The sequence below is a fragment of the Scyliorhinus torazame genome, chromosome 14 (genome assembly GCF_047496885.1).
Source record: "Scyliorhinus torazame isolate Kashiwa2021f chromosome 14, sScyTor2.1, whole genome shotgun sequence".
Lineage (NCBI taxonomy): Eukaryota > Metazoa > Chordata > Chondrichthyes > Carcharhiniformes > Scyliorhinidae > Scyliorhinus > Scyliorhinus torazame.
The window spans coordinates 185,665,431-185,683,786 of NC_092720.1; the positions used below are offsets into that span (position 1 = coordinate 185,665,431).

An 18,356-nucleotide genomic window follows, 5' to 3' on the forward strand; every position below is an offset into this window, starting at 1 on the left:
GCAGACTCGATGGGCCGAATGGTAGTATAGGGCTCCTACGATTCTAGGAAGCTGCAAACTTAGGGTAGGAAATGTACAGACACCTAGCCTGATGTGAGGGTGAGGTAAGTTGCACAGGGAAAGTCCAGCATGACCTATTGCTTGCAGTACCTGTGAGGGAATAGAGCCATGACTCAGTAGGCTTGAGTCAGAAAGTGGTGGGTACAAGTCCCATTCCAGGACTTGAGCACAATGACCCCGGCTGACACTCCAATACTGAGAGAGTGTTGCACTGTCAGAGGTGCCGTCTATCAGATGAGATGCGATCCATCTTGGAGGTGGATCGGAAAGATCCCATGGCGCCAGTTTTGAAGAAGAGCAAGATGGTTCTCCCCTTGGCAAACACTTAGCCCTCGAATCAAAAGATTGCTAAAAAGAAGGCTGGTCAATGGGTCGTCATCACTTTGCTGTCTCACGGATTTTCCTGTGCACAACCTGGTTTCTGTGCTCCACAGAACAGTGACTGAACCTCAGAGCGGTGCAGTGTGCTTGGAGGATGCCTTGTGGTTGTGAAAGGTGCACTATAAATGCTCAGCATTGTGTGGCTACTCGTTTGCATCATGTTAAGATTCAGTGTTTGAAAGGGTTAAGCCACAGGTGCAGCACACAAATGCCGGCGTTCCTGACCGCACCCCGGGTAGTCCCTCCCCAACCCCTGTGATAAGAGCGCAGAGTAGCAGGGTCAAAGGTTGTGGAGGCAGAGAGGCTGCCCGGCTCCATCCCATCGTCTCTACCTCTCCCACCCCATTCCTCCTCACACACCTCTCTTGCAATTATACCTCAATAACCTGGAACTAAGAGTGAGCCGGGGGCGGGGTAGAGTACAGTGGCAGGACGGGAAACGACAAGGTGGAAAGGAGAGAAGGCAGAACGTGGGGTTTAGCCCATGGAGGGGGGAGGTGGGTGGCAGTGAAGGATGCACCAGTGTTTTAAAGAAACTGGATTGTTTTGTGAACGCGACAGAGTGGGCGACGCAGCGATTCTGACACTGCGTTTATGAGTCAGCTCGATGTTAATGGCCAGAACCCTACGCTACCCCCCCCCCCCCTCCCCGGGTGGGTTCCAAAGTCGGGGGTGGGAGGGGGTTGGGGAGCGGTTAAAATTGCATGGACGGGATCCTGGCACCTGCCCGATCCAGATGCAATTTCATGATGGGGTGGAAAGGGCCTTGGACTGAAAATCAGCCCATGCCCCTACTAAAGCCTGAGTGGCCATTTAAGGACCTTAATAGGGGCATGGGTGGACTTCCCATCCACTTAAGGGCCTTTGCCAGCCCGGCTTCAATTCTTAGACGGCGGGCACAGGTTGGAGCAGGATGGTGAACAGAAAAAGTGAACTTGTTCGATTTGGGGCTGGAAGAGGAGTGGGCATGTCACTCTGAAAGGCCCATCAGATTTGGGGCACCCTTCCCTCAGGGGCATGGGAGATTCAACCCTAGCCTGCCACCCCACCTGGGACCCTTGTTACTTACCTGAAATGTGATCCCTGGCTGCAGTACCTCTTCTGGCCACTGCAGCGCTGTTTGTGGAGCGGCCAAATAGTCCTGCCTGCTGGCTCAGTTGACCATAAGATGGTAGCGGGCCTGTCAGAGATGACGGGGATGTGTGCCTCGTCGACTCTCAGGATGGTAGGAGCTGCCCATTTGCGAACCCAAAAATTCAAGCCAATGCTTTCCTCGGATATTGACGAAGAAAGATGAAGCTATCAGGGCCTAAAGCCTTTGTTTAACTGGGGCGTATTTCTTTTCTATGTTGTCCATACTCCACTGCCTGTCTCTCAAGCTGTCTGGACTTGGTCATCAACTCGATGCTTCGTTCGTCTCTTATTGCCAAGCCAATCCTTCAGTATTTCCTATAATTCCTTTGTAGAATGTCAGTGTCGCTGGCTAGGCCGTCATTTATTCATTTCCCCATCCATAATTGCCTTTTCAGAAGGTGGTGGTGAGCCTCCTTCTTGAACTGCTACAGTCCATGTGGTGTCGGTACACCCACAGTGCAGTTTAGGGAGGAAGGCCTGGGATTTTGACCCAGTGACACTTTCAAACCGGTACTTGCGAAGGAAATTTAATTGAGGTCCTGCCTGACATGCTGAGTGAGTGATTCCCCTTCTGGGAAAAATCGAGAACTAGGGGGGCACAATTTCAAAATAATGAGCCTCCCATTCAAGATGGAGATGAGGAGGAATTTCACAGAGGGTCATTAATCTTTGTGATTTCCTTCCCCAGAGAGCATAGATGCTGCTGGCTCATTGAATATATTCAAGGTTGAGAGAGACAGATTTTTGATTGATGAGGTCAGATGTTTTGGGGAGGGCAGACAACAGAGTGGAGTGAAAACCACAATACGATTGTCACAATAATTGGCCAATATCTTAAGAAATAGTAGAGCAGGCTCCTGCTCTGACCTTTGATGTTAGGTTTTCAAGGTGATGAAAGGTTTTGATGAAGTATGTAAAAGCAGATTCCGCTGGTGTGTTGGGGTCAATAGATAGGCCTTAGTTACAATCAGATCAGCCATGATCTGACTGAATGCTGGAGTAGGCTCAAGTGGCCTACTCTTGCTCCTGAGTCATAGAAGATTCGGAATTTCGCTAGCTGAAGAGCTGAATCATTTTCAGCCATAGATCATTTTAAAACAGGAGTTAGACAGCACTTGGGGATGAGGAACTGAGAGGGTGGCGGACAGCAAAAGGACGCAGCGTGCTGACCTCAGCATGGCTGCTCTTTCAAAGGGCTGGAGCGGGCACGACGGGCCGAATGGCCTCCTTCTGTGCTGTAGATTCCTGTGATTCTACATGTGCCAATCTATTTGTCCTGGGGTGGTGGAACAGCTTCACTTGCCAAGTGCTGGGAAATGGCATGAAGGAATTCACCTGACATTGTCTCATGCACATCCCCTGCATAATGGTGGCTGCCGTCATGGTAACAGTGCACACAAATATATATACTTTTTTTGCTTGGTAAGATAGGAAGTCTTAATGACTGATTCCGAGTAATTGCTTCGGCATGTAATTCTTCAAATTCTGTGATTCAACAGCCAAAGGGTGTTATCACCATCGGGTTGAGTCAGCAATGTTACTGAGACACAGTCAACAAACATCAGAGGGTTTGTGGCTAGCTGATCAATCTGCCAACAGCGCTCCACAGGCCAGGAGGGATCCACTTACACTTTCCATATCCAAACATCCTTTAAAACAGGACAAGTAGAGAAGTTGGTAAGGAAAGCATATGCCTTTGTGAGCAGGGAGGTTATGATGGAGCTGTACAAAATGCTCGTTAGGCCATAGCTAGAGTATTGTGTGCAGTTCTGGTCGCAACACTATAGGAAGGATTTGATTCTATCAGAGACGACGCAAAGGAGATCCACCAGGATGTTGCTTGGGCTGGAGCATATCAGCTATGAAGAGAGGCTGGATAGGCTGGGGTTTGTTTTCCTTAGAGCAGAGACGGCTGAGGGGGGACCTGATCGAGGCGTATAAAATTATGTGGGACGTAGGGTGGATAGGAAGAAACCTTTCCACTTCGGAGACAGGTCAATAACCATGGGCCATAGATTTAAGATAATGGTCAGGTGATTTAGAGGGGAATTGAAGAGAGGGTGGTGGGAATCTGGAACTCACTGGCTGGAGAGGTGGTAGAGGCAGGATCCCTCACAACATTTAAGAAGAATTTAGATGAGCACTTGAAACACCATGGAATACAAGGCTATGGCCCAAGTGCTGGAAAATTGGATTCAAATAGATAGGTGCTTGATGGATGGAGCAGAGACGATGGGCTGAAAGGCCTATTTCTGTGCTGGAAAGCTCTCTGACTCGATGACCCTGTCAGTGTAGAGTAGAAGCCGATGCTGAACATACACTGACCCTGTAAAGCTACAATTCTACTGGACCTCGAAAGTAAGGGAACAAGGAAGGAAGGCTTGGGGTGGAATTTGACAGTCCCAGGACCGAAGGGGAAAGGGTTGAGGAAAATACGACAAACTGTTCAAACGTCCACTGTCTTGGCCAGGACCAGAGGATCATGAGGAACCTACACTGTGACACAGCCAATGAGGTGCTTTAAAAGTATAGTACCTGCTGTGAGGTCAGACATACAGCAGCCGATTTGCGCACAAGAAGCTCCCACAAACAGCAATGTTTCAGGGGCCTGTTAACTGTTCTGAAGAAAGGTCACCTCGACTCGAACTGTTGACTTTTTTCCTCTCCACAGGTGATCTGCCACACATTTCCAGCATTTTCCTTCTTGTTCCTTCTGCCAGGTTTCCAGCATCCGCAGTATATTTTGCCTCTGCATCTGTATTTTTTTGCGATGTTGATTGAGGGATAAATATTGGCTGGGATTCCCCTGCTCTTGTGAAAGAGCAGCCCACCCTGTGCGGGCACCTCTTCCGAAATACAAGCACCTCTGACAGTGCAGCAATCCCGTGGCACTACATTGGAGTGCCAGCCTTGATTTCTTGGCGCTTAAGCGGGGCTCGAACCTACAATCCTCTGATTCAGAGACAGGCGTGCTGCCACACGAGCCATGGCCGACATTCCGTATGCATAAGACACACATTACAATATATGCAAACTAATATTGTACAATTCATTCTAAAAAGGTAGCTGGATCTGCACCTGAGGTGCTGTCGAATTTCCATTGCTACGGATTAGGTGCTGGAAGGTGGGATTAGAGGCTGTTGTTTTTTCTTTTCGGCTGGAGCACATAAGATGGGCTGAATGGCCTCTTTCTGTGCTGTAACTTTTCTATGATTCTCGCATGTCATGACACTGTCCATCCCGAATGTACAACATTCCCAAACTAGTCCTCTTCCTCTTAGGTGTTGACTTATTGTAAGGTCGCTGCAGGCCTTTGGTACCCGAGGACGAGATTCCGGAAGGCTGTTCAGCCAACTTGAGGCATCGCTATTGGATTCAATCCCATGCATGTGCAGCCCAGAGGGGGAGCCCCCAGTTTTAGGAAGATAGCAACATTGGAACAGGATTAAGCCATTCAGCCTGGTGAACCTACTCCACCACTCAATACGATCATGGCTGATTGAACACTTTAATGCCTTTAACACCCACTATCCCTATATTTCTATTAATCAGAAATCTAGCAATCTCTGCTTTAAACATACTCCATGACTGAGCTTCCACAGCTCTCTGGGATAGAGAATGTCTACTTATCTTAGTCCTAACTGACGTAGCCTTTATTTTGAAATTGTACCCACCCAACCAGGGAAACATGGCTGGATTCTTCGGTCCCCCAGCCGTGTCTTGCCTGGTGGCGCATGTTCGCTGGCGGCGGGATTCTCTACTCCCACATCTCTTGCTCATGGGATTTCCCCTTGAACCCACCCCACGCCGTCAGGAAACCCGCAGGCAGGACGTGCCCTGCCGGTGGGGCCAGAGAATCCCAACGGCCGGAGAATTCCAGCCCTTACCTGCATTCCTTATTCATTTAAGTATTTTGGAGGTTTCGAGACACGATGAGAATACAGGCCCAGTTTGCCCAATCTCTTCATAAGATGGTCCCGCCACCCCTAGAACAGGTCTGGCAAACTTTTGTTGCACTTCATCTCTGTCAATAATATCCTTTCTGGGGTACACAGTACTTCCAGTGCAGACTAACCAAACTCCTATACAATTGAAGCAACACTTCACTACTCCTGTACTCAAATCCTCTTGCGATAAAGGCTAACATTCCATTAGCCTTCCTAATAGCTTGCTGCACCCCTGTGTTAGCCTTTAGTGTTTATGGACAAGGACACCCAGGTCCCTTTGTGCATCTACACTTTCTAATTTCTTGTCATTTAGGAAATACTCCGCGCATCTGTTCCTGGGGCGGGGGGGAAAACGTGAAAATTACTCAGCTTTCCTTCGAGTGTGCCTGAATTGCAGTTGGGCAGGTAAGAAATGGGAATAAATTCAACAGCTGACAGAATTGTGGATTTCCCCAGCAAACTCCCTGGTGTGGACTGTAGGATCTGACAGCACTGAAGGAGGCCACATGGCCCTTTGTGCCTTTACCAACTCTTTCAAAGAATAATACTGTTAGGTTTACCACTCCCCGTTCCCATACAATTTTCCCTTTCAAATCGAATTGCCTTTTGCTTGAAGATTATTATTCATTCTGCTTGCACTGCCCTTTCAGCTAGTGCATTGCAGATTAAAACAACTCACTGTGTCTTTTTTTACATTCACCCATCAGATGTGCACATTGCTGGCTGGGACAGCATTTTTATTACCCATCTCTAATTGCACCTTGAATAGATTGTAGTGAGTTGCCTTCTTAGTCGCTGCAGTCCATGTGGTGTAGGTACAGCCATAGTGCTGTTAGGGAGGTTACAGATTTTGACCCAGCGACAGTGAATGAATGGAGGGAGATATTTTTCCAAGTCGGGATGGTGTCCCGTGATTTGGGAAGCCTCCAGGTGGTGCGGTTCCCAGGTATCTGCTGCCCTTGCCCTTCTAGATGGTAGCGGTGGTGGGTTTGGAAGTTGCTGCCAAAGGAACCATGATGCATGCCTGCAGTGTTTCTTGCAGATAGTACACACACCGCTACTGTGTAATGACAAATTATTCTCACCTCCCTGATGGTTAACTTGCCAATCGCTTTACACTGTGTCATCCGGTTAACTGATCAATGGTAGCTCCAGGATGTTGATTGTGGGAGATGCAGCAATGGTAATGGCAGTGAATATCAAGGAGCGGTGGTTAAATCCTCTCCTGTGGGAGATGGTCATTGCCTGGCACTTGTGTGGCACAAACATAACTTGCCATTTGTCAGCCCAAGCCTGGATATTGTCCAGGTCTTGCTGCATTTTAACAGACTGCTTCATTATCTGAGGAGTCACGAATACTGCTGAACATGGTGCAGTCATCCCCACTTCTGACCTCATGATAGAAGGGAGGTCAACGAAGCAGCTGGAGATGGTTGGGCCTAGTGCAGCACTCCCTCAGTACTGACCCTCTGACAGTGCAGCACTCCCTCAGTGCTGACCCTCCTGACAGTGCAGCACTCCCTCAGTACTGACCCTCTGACAGTGCAGCACTCCCTCAGTGCTGACCCTCTGACAGTGCAGCACTCCCTCAGTACTGACCCTCTGACAGTGCAGCACTCCCTCAGTGCTGACCCTCTGACAGTGCTGCACTCCCTTAGTGCTGACCGTCTGACAGTGCAGCACTCCCTCAGTACTGAACCTCTGGCAGTGTAGCACCCTCAGTGCTAACCCTCTGGCAGTGCAGCATTCCCTCAGTAATGCACTGGAACTGTTGGTCTGGTTTTGTGCTCCGACCTCTGAAGTGATCTCCCACATTCAGAGAGTGGCCCCACTGAGCAACGGGCTGACGGCACAAAGGGAGATGCTGAGAACAGCCCATTGCCTGAGTGAGCTGATCGGTGGCCTCTGCTTACCTACCAAGTCCAAATCGCAGTACCACCGCGTCCTCATCCCATCGCAACCTCTCGAGTCCCTCCGGACCGCAAGCAAGCCACAGATCCTGAAGTTGATCTCATCCTCGTCCATTGGTGCCGGCCTGCGGCCCAAAGCTGGCAAAAGTACGTTCCTCGTGCGTCACAAGCTGCAAACAGGAATCCATGAACTCCAGGCTCAGACAAGGGTTACCGCGGGTCTGTTGCTGCGTCGGTAAAGTAGGCAGCCCCCGGGCAACACCCCCTCCCCCTGACAGGCTGGTTGCAGTGCCCACCAGACAGTCCGAAATCCTCCGTGGTTTACCTCTGAGAGGGCCACCTTTCTTTTCAGACCTGTCTTGGGGCGTCGGTGTTATCGTTTGCTCCAGGTCAACTGGGGTCAGACGCGAGTTCTGCTCCAAGGCCCACACTTGCCGGCAGACTTCAGTCGGGCAGCCGAGGAAAGCCTGACACTGGGCTCCACAGCAGCCCCCTTGCAGAAGCCCGCCGCAGAGTTTAATGCAAAAAAACAGCCAGACAGGTCGGCACTTGCGGAACAAGAAAAACAGGAACTGCTTCTCAGGGGGAGGGAAGGAAGTCGATCTAAGGTTTCAGCAAAGTTACTGAGACGCTGTTTTGCAGGGACCTGCACCTGTGGGCAGGGACCTGCACCTGTGGGCTCTAATCCTGAGTGGGGTGACTCCCTGCACTGTCCTGGGGCTCATGATTTTCTCTCCAGTGTCGAACGACGGAACTCTTGCCTCCAAGTCAGAGAGCTGTGGGTTTGCGCGCGTCTCTGGAGACTTCAGTGCAAAATCCAGGAAGGCACTCCAGTGCATTAATGAGGGAGTGCTGCACTGTCAGAGGGTCGGTACTGAGGGAATGCTGCAGTGTCAGAGAGTCAGTATTGAGGGGATGCTGCACTGTCAGGGTCAGTACTGAGGGAATGCTGCACTGTCAGAGGGTCAGTACTGAGGGAGTGCTGCACCATCAGAGGGTCAGTACTGAGGGAGTGCTGCACTGTCAGAGGGTCAGTACTGAGGGAGTGCTGCACTGTCAGAGGGTCAGTACTGAGGGAATGCTGCACTGTCAGAGGGTCAGTTCTAAGGGAGTGCTGCACTGCCAGAGGATCGGTACTGAGGGAATGCTGCACTGTCAGGGTCAATACTAAGGGAGTGCTGCACTGTCAGAGGGTTAGTACAAAGAGAGTGCTGCACTGTCAGTCGGTCAGTACTAAGGGAGTGCTGCACTATCAGTGGGCTAGTATAAGGGATTGGGGCACTGTCAGTGGGTTAGTACCGATGTAGTGCTCCATTTTTAGTGTCAGTATTTAAGGATTATTGTATTTTTGGAGGGTCAATACTGGGGGAGTCCTGCAACGTCAGAGGGCCAGTAATGAGGGATTTCTGCTCTTTGAGGATTAGTAGTGAGGGATTTCTGCATTTTAATAGAGTCAATACTGAGGGAGTGCTGCACTGTCAGAGGGTCAGCACTGAGGGAGTGCCACACTGTCAGTGGATCAGAACTGACGGAGTGCTACTTGTCAGAGGGTCAGCACTGAAGGAATGCTGCAATGTCAGCGGGTAAGTACTGAGCGAGTGCTACACTGAGAATCAGTACTGAGGGATTTCTGCATTTTGGGAGGGAGTGCTGCACTGCCTGATAGTCAGTATTGAGGGAGAACTGCATTGTCGGAGGGCAGGTATTATGAGGGTGTTGCAATTCCACAGTAAAGTAGTCTCCACAGTTCTAGATGACAATAGGCTGCTTTCCCCTTTGAGGGGGAGAGCTGTCTGGTGGTGATTTCACCTGAGGTTCACCACATCTCAGGCAAGGGGCAAGGTTAAGAAGGTGGGGCCTTCATGAATAACCTCAGCCGGGATGGGAATTGAACCTGCGCTGTTGGCCTCAATCTGCATTACAAACAAGTAGTTCAGCCAACTGAGCTCAACTGGCTGGAACAGTATTGAGGGAGCGCTGAAATGTCAGAGGTTCAGAACTGAGGGAGTGTTGTACTATCTGTAGCCATCTGAGATGGCCACCTGCAGAGGACCATGGGAAGTATGGCCAACCCAGGACTTAGACAGATACAGAGCCTATGTGTATCTGAAACACAGGTAACCAGACCTGATTGAAACCCCCGCTCATTTGCATTTTAATGGCCCATTTCCTCGGACAATAGAACTCCAATCAAGCAACCGGTACAGCCACAGACTGATCGGCGCCCCTCCCCTTACTCAGAAAGCCCAACTGCCAAGGTCAATGACCGCTAAGGACCCGCCCAGTTACCAAGGCACCCGCCCCTTTATTGGCCAAAATCGAAGACCGTGATCAGAGCCCTGTCGAACTATTGGGTCCAAGGTTAAGGACCACCCCAAAGAGCGCAAAATCCCATAGGGATAAAAGTGGACACAGCCATGTGTTCTGTCTCTTTTGGATCCGGCCTGTGCCAACCCAATCGTAGCAGGAACAGCCAACCAAGTTCAAGACCAACGATCGCTACCTGACGAATGAGCCCAGCAGAGACAGAGCCACTTTCTTCGAACCAGCCAAGTGAAATCCAGATAAAGGCCTTATCCATTTGCACAGCGTTGATCGTCCTGAAGTTAAGTATAGGTTATTGTAGCTGATAGGTGCAGTTTAACTCGTAGTAGATATTGTGTTTGCATGTTGAGATAACTCATGTATGTAAATAAACCATCTTTTGAACTAACTAACTGGTTGTGTGGTCATTTTATCTATATAAGGGAAGGCTTGTGGTTCAACAACATTATTATAGAGCAACATATCGGATGGTCAGTACTGAGGGAGTTATTTTTATTATCATTTCTTTATGGGATGTGGGTGTCACTGGTCAGGCCAGCATTTATTATGCATCCCTAGTTGCCCTTTAGAAGGTAGTGGTGAGTTGCCTTCTTAAACCGCTGCAGTCCTTGAGGTGTAAGTACACCCACTGTGCTGTTAGGGAGGAAGTTCCAGGATGGAGTTCCAGGATGTGGTCCCAGTCACAGTGAAGGAGCGGCAATATATTTCCAAGTCAGGGTGGTGAGTGACTTGGAAGGGAACCTCCAGGTGGCGGGGTTCCCTGGTATCTGTTGCTCTTGTTCCTCAAGGTGGTAGTGGTCGTGGGTTTGGAAGGTGTTGTCTAAGGAACATTGGTGAGTTACTGCAGGGCATCTTGTAAATGGTACACATGGCTGCCACTGTTCATTGGTGGTGGAGGGTTTGAATATTTGTGGAACGGGAAGCAATCAATCGGGCTGCTTTGCATTCTATCAAGGCATTTGTGGTTTTCTGACAAAAGATACAAATACAAATGTAAACATAGTTCACTGTGTAACATGGTGTAAAGCCTCTCGAGTTTTGTTGGAGCTGCAGTCATGCAGGCAACTGGAGAGTATTCCATTGCACTCCTGACTTGTGTCTTGTAGATGGGGGACAGGCTTAGGTGAGTTACTTGCCGTAGGATTCATAGCCTTTGACCTGCCCTGGTAGCCACAGTATTAATATGGCTAATCCAGTTCAATTTCTGATCAATGGTAACCATTGTGGATATTGATTGTGGGGGATTTAGCGATGGTAATGCCATTGAATGTCATGGGGGGGGTGGTTAGAACCTCTCTTGTAGAAGATGGTTGCCTGGCAATTGTGTGGTACAAATGTAACTTGCCACTTGTCAGCCTAAGCCTGGATATTGTCCAGGTCTTGCTGCATTTGCATGTAGATTGCTTCATTATATAAGGAGTCACGAAAGGTGCTGAACATTGTGCAGTCCACGAACATCCCCACTTCTGACGTTATGATGGAAGGCAGCTGATTGATGAAGCAGCTGAAGAATGTTGGGCCTCGGACACTATCCTGAGGAACTCCTGCAGTGATGTCCTGGAGCTGAGATGATTGACCTCCAACCAACGGGAATTTACCCCAGTGGAGGTGGAGCATCGCGGAGGCCCCGGAGAATATCGGGTCAGGCCCACTAATGCCAACAGCTTTTACTGTACGTGCGTTCTGGAACGCATTGACGCTGCTGTCGAGGCACTGGAGAATTGCAATTTAGCGTTAAATCACAATTTCGACGTTGGAACCGATTCTCAGCCCAATCGCATTTCCCGATTCTGGGGCGAAATTCTCCAACGGCGCGATGTCCGCCGACTGGCGCCAAACACGGCGCCAATCAGATGGGCATCGCGTCGGCCCAAAGGTGCGGAATGCTCCGCATCTTTGGCGGCCTAGCCCCAACATTGAGGGGCTAGGCCGACGCCGGAGGGATTTCCGCCCCGCCAGCTGGCGGAAATGGCGTTTGTTGCCCCGCCAGCTGGCGTGGAAATGCGGCGCATGCGCGGGAGTGTCAGCGGCCGCTGACAGTTTCCCGGCGCATGCGCGGGAGCGTCAGCGGGCGCCGACAGTTTCCCGCGCATGCGCAGTGGGGAGAATCTCTTCCGCCTCCGCCATGGTGGAGGCCGGGGTGGAGGCGGAAGGGAAAGAGTGCCCCCACGGCACAGGCCCGCCCGCGGATCGGTGGGCCCCGAACGTGGGCCAGGCCACCATGGGGGCACCCCCCGGGGTCAGATCGCCCCACGCCCCCCCCCAGGACCCCGGAGCCTTCCCACGCCGCCTGGTCCCGCCAGTAAATACCAGGTTTGATTTACGCCGGCGGGACAGGCAATTTCTGGGCGGGACTTCGGCCCATCTGGGCCGGAGAATTGAGCGGGGGGTCCCGCCAACCGGCGCGGCCCGATTCCCGCCCCCGCCCAATCTCCGGTACCGGAGACGGGGGCGGGGACGGGATTCACGGCGGCCAACGGCCATTCTCCGACCCGGCGGGGGGTCAGAGAATGACGCCCCTGGTGTCAGCCGACAGAGAATCCCGCCAGATGGGGCCTTCATCCCGTTTGCCCGCTCCAGTTGGATGGAAAGACCCTGCGCCACCATTTGTAAACAAGCAAAATAGACCTCATGGAACAACAGGGAGAGAAATGACTGTATTGAAACGGTCCATTCGACTTATCCTATCTGTGCCAATGCTGGCTATGCATTATGAGTGACTGTGACAAGAGGCAGTGAAGGTATTGGTGCCAAGGAGGTATGATGGGTTGAATGGCCTCCTTTGATTAATCTCACGTAGACTAATGCCAGCAAAAGTGGAGAAAGCATTCATCAGGGCTTTAATATCAAGAAGTGTGTGTTTTTAATTTACATTCACTTCGATGTGTTTGAACGGCTGGCATTGTGGACAACACAATTGCTTCACAGCTCCAGGATCCCAGGTTCGATTCCGGCTTGGGTCACTGTCTGTGCGGAGTCTGCACATCCTCCCCGTGTGTGCGTGGGTTTCCTCCCGGTGCTCCGGTTTCCTCTCACAGTCCAAAGATGTGCAGGTTAGGTGGATTGGCCATGATAAATTGCCTTTAGTGTCCAAAATTGCCCTTAGTGTTGGGTGTGGTTACTGGGTTATGGGGATAGGGTGGAGGTGTTGACCTTGGGTAGGCTGCTCTTTCCAAGAGCCGGTGCAGACTCGATGGGCCCAATGGCCTCCTTCTGCACTGTAAATTCTATGATTATGATAAAAAATGATTGCAGGTGAGAACGGAAAATTGACTGTTTGTTTTGACAGATTTCCCGACAACACTACTGGGTCTGATTCGGTATGCTGGCAATTTAACTCTGATAAATGTATTTCCTGAAGTGACGTATAAATGGCATGCCCAATACTTAAAGCGGCAGGGGCTGTTGGGCACGACTTGCACTCAGTGGCCATGAACAGTCCAGGAGCATGAACTGAACAGAGGTTAGGCTTGTTTAACCGCGCACGGCCTGGAAACATGGAAACAGAGGAACCACGGAACGTTCACCCTCAGGTGCTCCACCAATGACAACCCCCCGCTCTCCAGTTCACGATATCGACTAGCAACATTCAGAACAGCTGGCGAGGGGGAGGGTTGGCGGGGGGCATGTACCCGTCCGAGAAGCAGCAGTCTTTCCTGAAATACACGGGATAGCACCCCAGCCAAGCTCGACTAGACCTGCGGATGGTGAATGTGCTATTAAGAGCAAGAGGCACCCCTTCAGCCCCCTCAAACTTGGTCCCTCCACACGGCCGATCTTTATTTTGAACTGGCTGGCTCGGAGTTCAAGATTTTTTACACAGAGGGTAGTGGGTGCCTGGAACTCGCAGCCGGAGGCGATGGTAGAAGCTGGGGCGATAGTGACATTTAAGGGGCATCTTGACAAATACATGAATAGGATGGGAATAGAGAGATACGGACCCAGGAAGTGTAGAAGATTTTAGTTTAGACAGGCAGCATGGTCGGCACAGGCCTGGAGGGCCGAAAGGCCTGTTCTTGTGCTGTACTTTTCTTTGTTCTTTTTTCTTTGTTTTAACAGCCTTGGCTCTGGATCCCTAGATATCCCATCGAGGGGGAAAAGAAACAATATTTCTTTTAAAGTTTCCATTGGCCTCAACAGCCTCTTTTGCGGTGGAGAGAGAGTTCCAGATTTATACCACCCTTTGTGTGTGCAAACTAATGAGGGACATAGAAAGGGTGGATAGGAAGAAACTTTTCCCCTTCATGGGGGTGGGGGGGGGGGGTGGGGGGGAGGTCAATATCCAAGGGGCAGAGATTTAAGGTAAAAGGGCAGGAGATTTAGAGGGTATTTGAGAAAAATCCTTTGCACTCCCAGGGTGATGGGAATCTGAAACTCACTGCCTGAAAGAGTGCTAGAGATGGGATCCCTCACACCATTTAGGCATTTCGAAATATTATAGCATAAAAGGCTACAGACAAAATGCTGGAAAATGGGATTGGAACAGACAGGTGCTTGATGGCCAGCACAGACATGATGGGTGAAGAGCCTGTTTGAGTGCTGTGAAATTCTATGACTAAGTGCATTACTAAAACTGCCGAGCTCTAAGTTTATAGCTCCTTGTTCTGGACTTGCCCCAACTCCATCAACTGGATCAACCATTTCAATCATGTTATCTGAGACCGGCTCTGATTTATCGTTTATCCAATTGGCAATTAATTCTTAGCTGTGTCTACTACATGCAAGCCATTAGATATTCAAATGCAGGCTGTCCATTATTCATGGCGCAAGATAAAGCAACTGGTTCATTTTAATTATGTATTGAGCTTCTTGACTGTAGATTGTAAATGATCAAAATATTAAAGGAATAAACCAGAACTGCCAAATTATTAATACTTATGACTATCTGAGTGGTCATTATGAGCCCAGAATCCAGGCTGACACTCCCAAGTGCAGTCCTGGGGTATAACAGCATTCTGAGGCGACCATTAGTGAGGCAGTGCTGCACTGTTGGAGGAATCAAACTGAGGGAGTGCTCAACTGTTGGGGGCATAGAATTGAGGGAGTGCTGCACTGTCGGGGGCATCGAACTGAGGGAGTGCTGCACTGTCGGGGGCATCGAACTGAGGGAGTGCTGCACTGTCGGGGGCATCGAACTGAGGGAGTGTTGCACTGTCGGGGGCATCAAACTGAGGGAGTGCTGCACTGTCGGGGGTCATAGAACTGAGGGAGTGCTGCACTGTCGGGGGCATCGAACTGAGGGAGTGTTGCACTGTCGGGGGCATCAAACTGAGGGAGTGCTGCACTGTCGGGGGCATCGAACTGAGGGAGTGCTGCTGTCGGGAGCAAAGAACTGAGGGAGTGCTGCTCTGTCGGGGGTCATAGAACTGAGGGAGTGCTGCTCTGTCGGGAGCAAAGAACTGAGGGAGTGCTGCTCTGTCGGGGGTCATAGAACTGAGGGAGTGCTGCTCTGTCAGGAGCAAAGAACTGAGGGAGTGCTGCTCTGTCAGGAGCAAAGAACTGAGGGAGTGCTGCTCTGCCGGGGGTCATAGAACTGAGGGAGTGCTGCTCTGTCGGGAGCAAAGAACTGAGGGAGTGCTGCTCTGTCAGGAGCAAAGAACTGAGGGAGTGCTGCTCTGCCGGGGGTCATCGAACTGAGGGAGTGCTGCTCTGTCGGGGGTCATAGAACTGAGGGAGTGCTGCTCTGTCGGGAGCAAAGAACTGAGGGAGTGCTGCTCTGCCGGGGGTCATAGAACTGAGGGTGTGCTGCTCTTGTCGGGGGCATCAAACTGAGGGTGTGCTGCTCTGTCGAGGGCATCGAACTGAGGGAGTGCTGCTCTGTCGAGGGCATCGAACTGAGGGAGCGCTCTGTCGGGGGCATCGAACTGAGGGAGTGCTCAGTCGGGGGCATCGAACTGAGGGAGTGCTGCTCTGTCGAGTGCATTGAACTGAGGGAGCGCTCTGTCGGGGGCATCGAACTGAGGGAGTGCTGCTCTGTCGAGGGCATTGAACTGAGGGAGCGCTCTGTCGGGGGCATCGAACTGAGGGAGTGCTGCTCTGTCGGGGGCATCGAACTGAGGGAGTGCTGCTCTGTCGGGGGCATCGAACTGAGGGAGTGCTGCTCTGTCGAGGGCATTGAACTGAGGGAGCGCTCTGTCGGGGGCATCGAACTGAGGGAGTGCTGTTCTGTCGGGGGCATCGAACTGAGGGAGTGCTGCTCTGTCGGGGGCATCGAACTGAGGGAGTGCTCTGTCGGGGGCATCGAACTGAGGGAGTGCTGCTCTGTCGGGGGCATCGAACTGAGGGAGTGCTCTGTCGGGGGCATCGAACTGAGGGAGTGCTGCTCTGTCGGGGGTTATAGAACTGAGGGAGTGCTGCTCTGTCAGAGGGTTAGTACTAAGGGAGTGCTGCCGTGTCAGAGCATCAGTACTGAGGGTGTGCTGCACTGTCAGAGGGTCAGTCCTAAGGGAGTGCTGCACTGTCAGAGGGTCAGTACTGAGGGAGTGCTGCACTGTCAGAGCATCAGTACTAAGGGAGTGCTGCACTGTCAGAGGGTCAGTACTGAGGGAGTGCTGCACTGTCAGAGGGTCAGTCCTGAGGGAGGGCTGCACTGACAGAGGGTCAGTACTAAGGGAGTGCTGCACTGTCAGAGGGCCAGTCCTGAGGGAGGGCTGCACTGACAGAGGGTTAGTACTAAGGGAGTGCTGCACTGTCAGAGGGCCAGTCCTGAGGGAGTGCTGCACTGACAGAGGGTTAGTACTAAGGGAGTGCTGCACTGTCAGAGGGCCAGTCCTGAGGGAGGGCTGCACTGACAGAGGGTCAGTTCTTTTTTTTGGATTTGATTTGATTAATTATTGTCACATGTATTAGTTTACAGTGAAAAGTATTGTTTCTTGCATGCTGTACAAACAATGTATACCGTAGATAGGGAAGGAAGGAGAGACTGCAGAATATAATGTTACAGTTATAGCAAGGTGTAGAGAAAAGATCAACTTAATACGAGATAGGTCCATTCAAAAGTCTGATGGCAGTAGGGAAGAAGCTGTTCTTGAGTCGATTGGTAGGTGACATCAAACTTTGGTACCTTTTTCCTGACGGAAGAAGGTGGAAGAGAGTATGTCCGGGGTGCGTGGGGTCCTTAATTATGCTGGCTGCCTTTCTGAGGCAGCGGGAATTATAGATAGAGTCAATGGATGGGAGGCTGGTTTGCGTGATGGACTGGGCTACATTCACGACTTTTTATAGTTTCCTGCGATCTTGGGCCGAGCAGGCTCCATACCAAGCTGAGACACAACTAGAAAGAATGCTGTCTATGGTGCATCTGTAGAAGTTGGTGAGGGTCGTAGCTGACATGCCAAATTTCCGTAGTATTTTTTAATAAATTTGGAGTACCCAATTCATTTTTTCCATATGAGGGGCAATTTAGCTTGGCCAATCCACCTCCCTTGCACATTTATGGATCGTGAGGGCAAAACCCACGCAAACACGGGGAGAATGTGCAAACCCCACACGGACAGTGACCCATAGCCGGGATCGAACCTGGGAGCTCGGCGCCGTGAGACAGCTGTGCTATCCACTGCACCACTGTGTTGCCCTCAAAGTGGCAGTCCTGAGGGAGTACTGTACTGTCAGAGGGCCAGTGGCGAGGGAGTGCTGCACTGTCAGAAGGTCAGCACTGAGGGAGTGCTGCATTGTCAGACCTGTGGTGTTGATGGAATGCTGCACTGTCAGAGGGTTAGGACAAGGCAATGCTGTCCTGTCAGAGGGGCAAGGGGCTGCTCAGGTGTAGCTTGATATTCGGGACATCAAAAGTGAAATTGGAACAGTCAGTCGGGCACCAGATTTACACTTCATGCTTTATAACATTTCTTTAATGAGATGTGTGTCGCTGGCTGGGCCAGCATTTATTGCCCATCCCTAATTGCCCCTCAACTGAGTGTCTCACTTGGCCATTTGAGAGGGACATAAAAATTCAACCACATTTGCGGTCTGGAGTCACATGTAGGACAGACCAGATGAGGACGGCAGATTTCCTTCCCGAAGGGGGGCATTAGTAAATCAGATGAACTGACAAACAATGATAATTTTCTTGCCGTCATTACTGAGACATGTTTGCGATTCCAGATTTTATTAATGAATTGAATTGAGGTTCCACCCGATGCTATGGTGGGATTTGAACCTTTGTCCCACTACACCACTGCTTTGCTTCACAACTGAAGCCAATGGGCGTGCAATGCAGACTGCTAGTTTCGGGCCTAGTTTGGAGTTCACACCATCTTGGTTGCAGTTGTAATGGTGCCAATCTGTCACTGAAAAAGGGCTAGAAATTAAGGAAGACTTGGTTTTGGTTGCACCTTTCACAACTTAAGCTGTTCTAAAGTGCTTTAGAGCCAACAACATGCCTTTGGACATGTCGTAAGTGTTCCAATGTAGGGCACAGCAAGATCCCAGAAACAGCAATGTGATAATGACCAGTTAATACATTTTTTTTCCCAGTAATATTGCTTGAGGGCTAAATATTGGCCACAGCACAGAGAGCGATTGCCCCAATCTCACCTTTGAAATACTACACAGTAGTTTAGCACTGCTGCCTCACAGAGTCAGGGACTCAGGTTCGATT

General features: G+C 50.7%; 1 protein-coding gene across 3 annotated transcripts in view; it reads right to left on the reverse strand.

The window, feature by feature from the left end:
* The window catches only part of LOC140390269 (ral guanine nucleotide dissociation stimulator-like), a 197,814-nt gene that overhangs the window by 111,344 nt on the left and 68,114 nt on the right, over positions 1-18,356 (reverse strand). Inside the window, exon 1 of one of the 3 annotated variants that reach the window (XM_072475289.1) lies at positions 7,440-8,163. The exons of 1 other annotated variant lie outside the window; for it this stretch is intronic. In XM_072475289.1, the coding sequence (XP_072331390.1) occupies positions 7,440-7,547 (108 nt within the window). In that variant the 5' untranslated portion in view covers positions 7,548-8,163. Of the gene's footprint in view, positions 1-7,435; positions 8,164-18,356 lie in introns of those variants that run through there. One more of the 3 variants, XM_072475291.1, reaches the window with a different exon arrangement.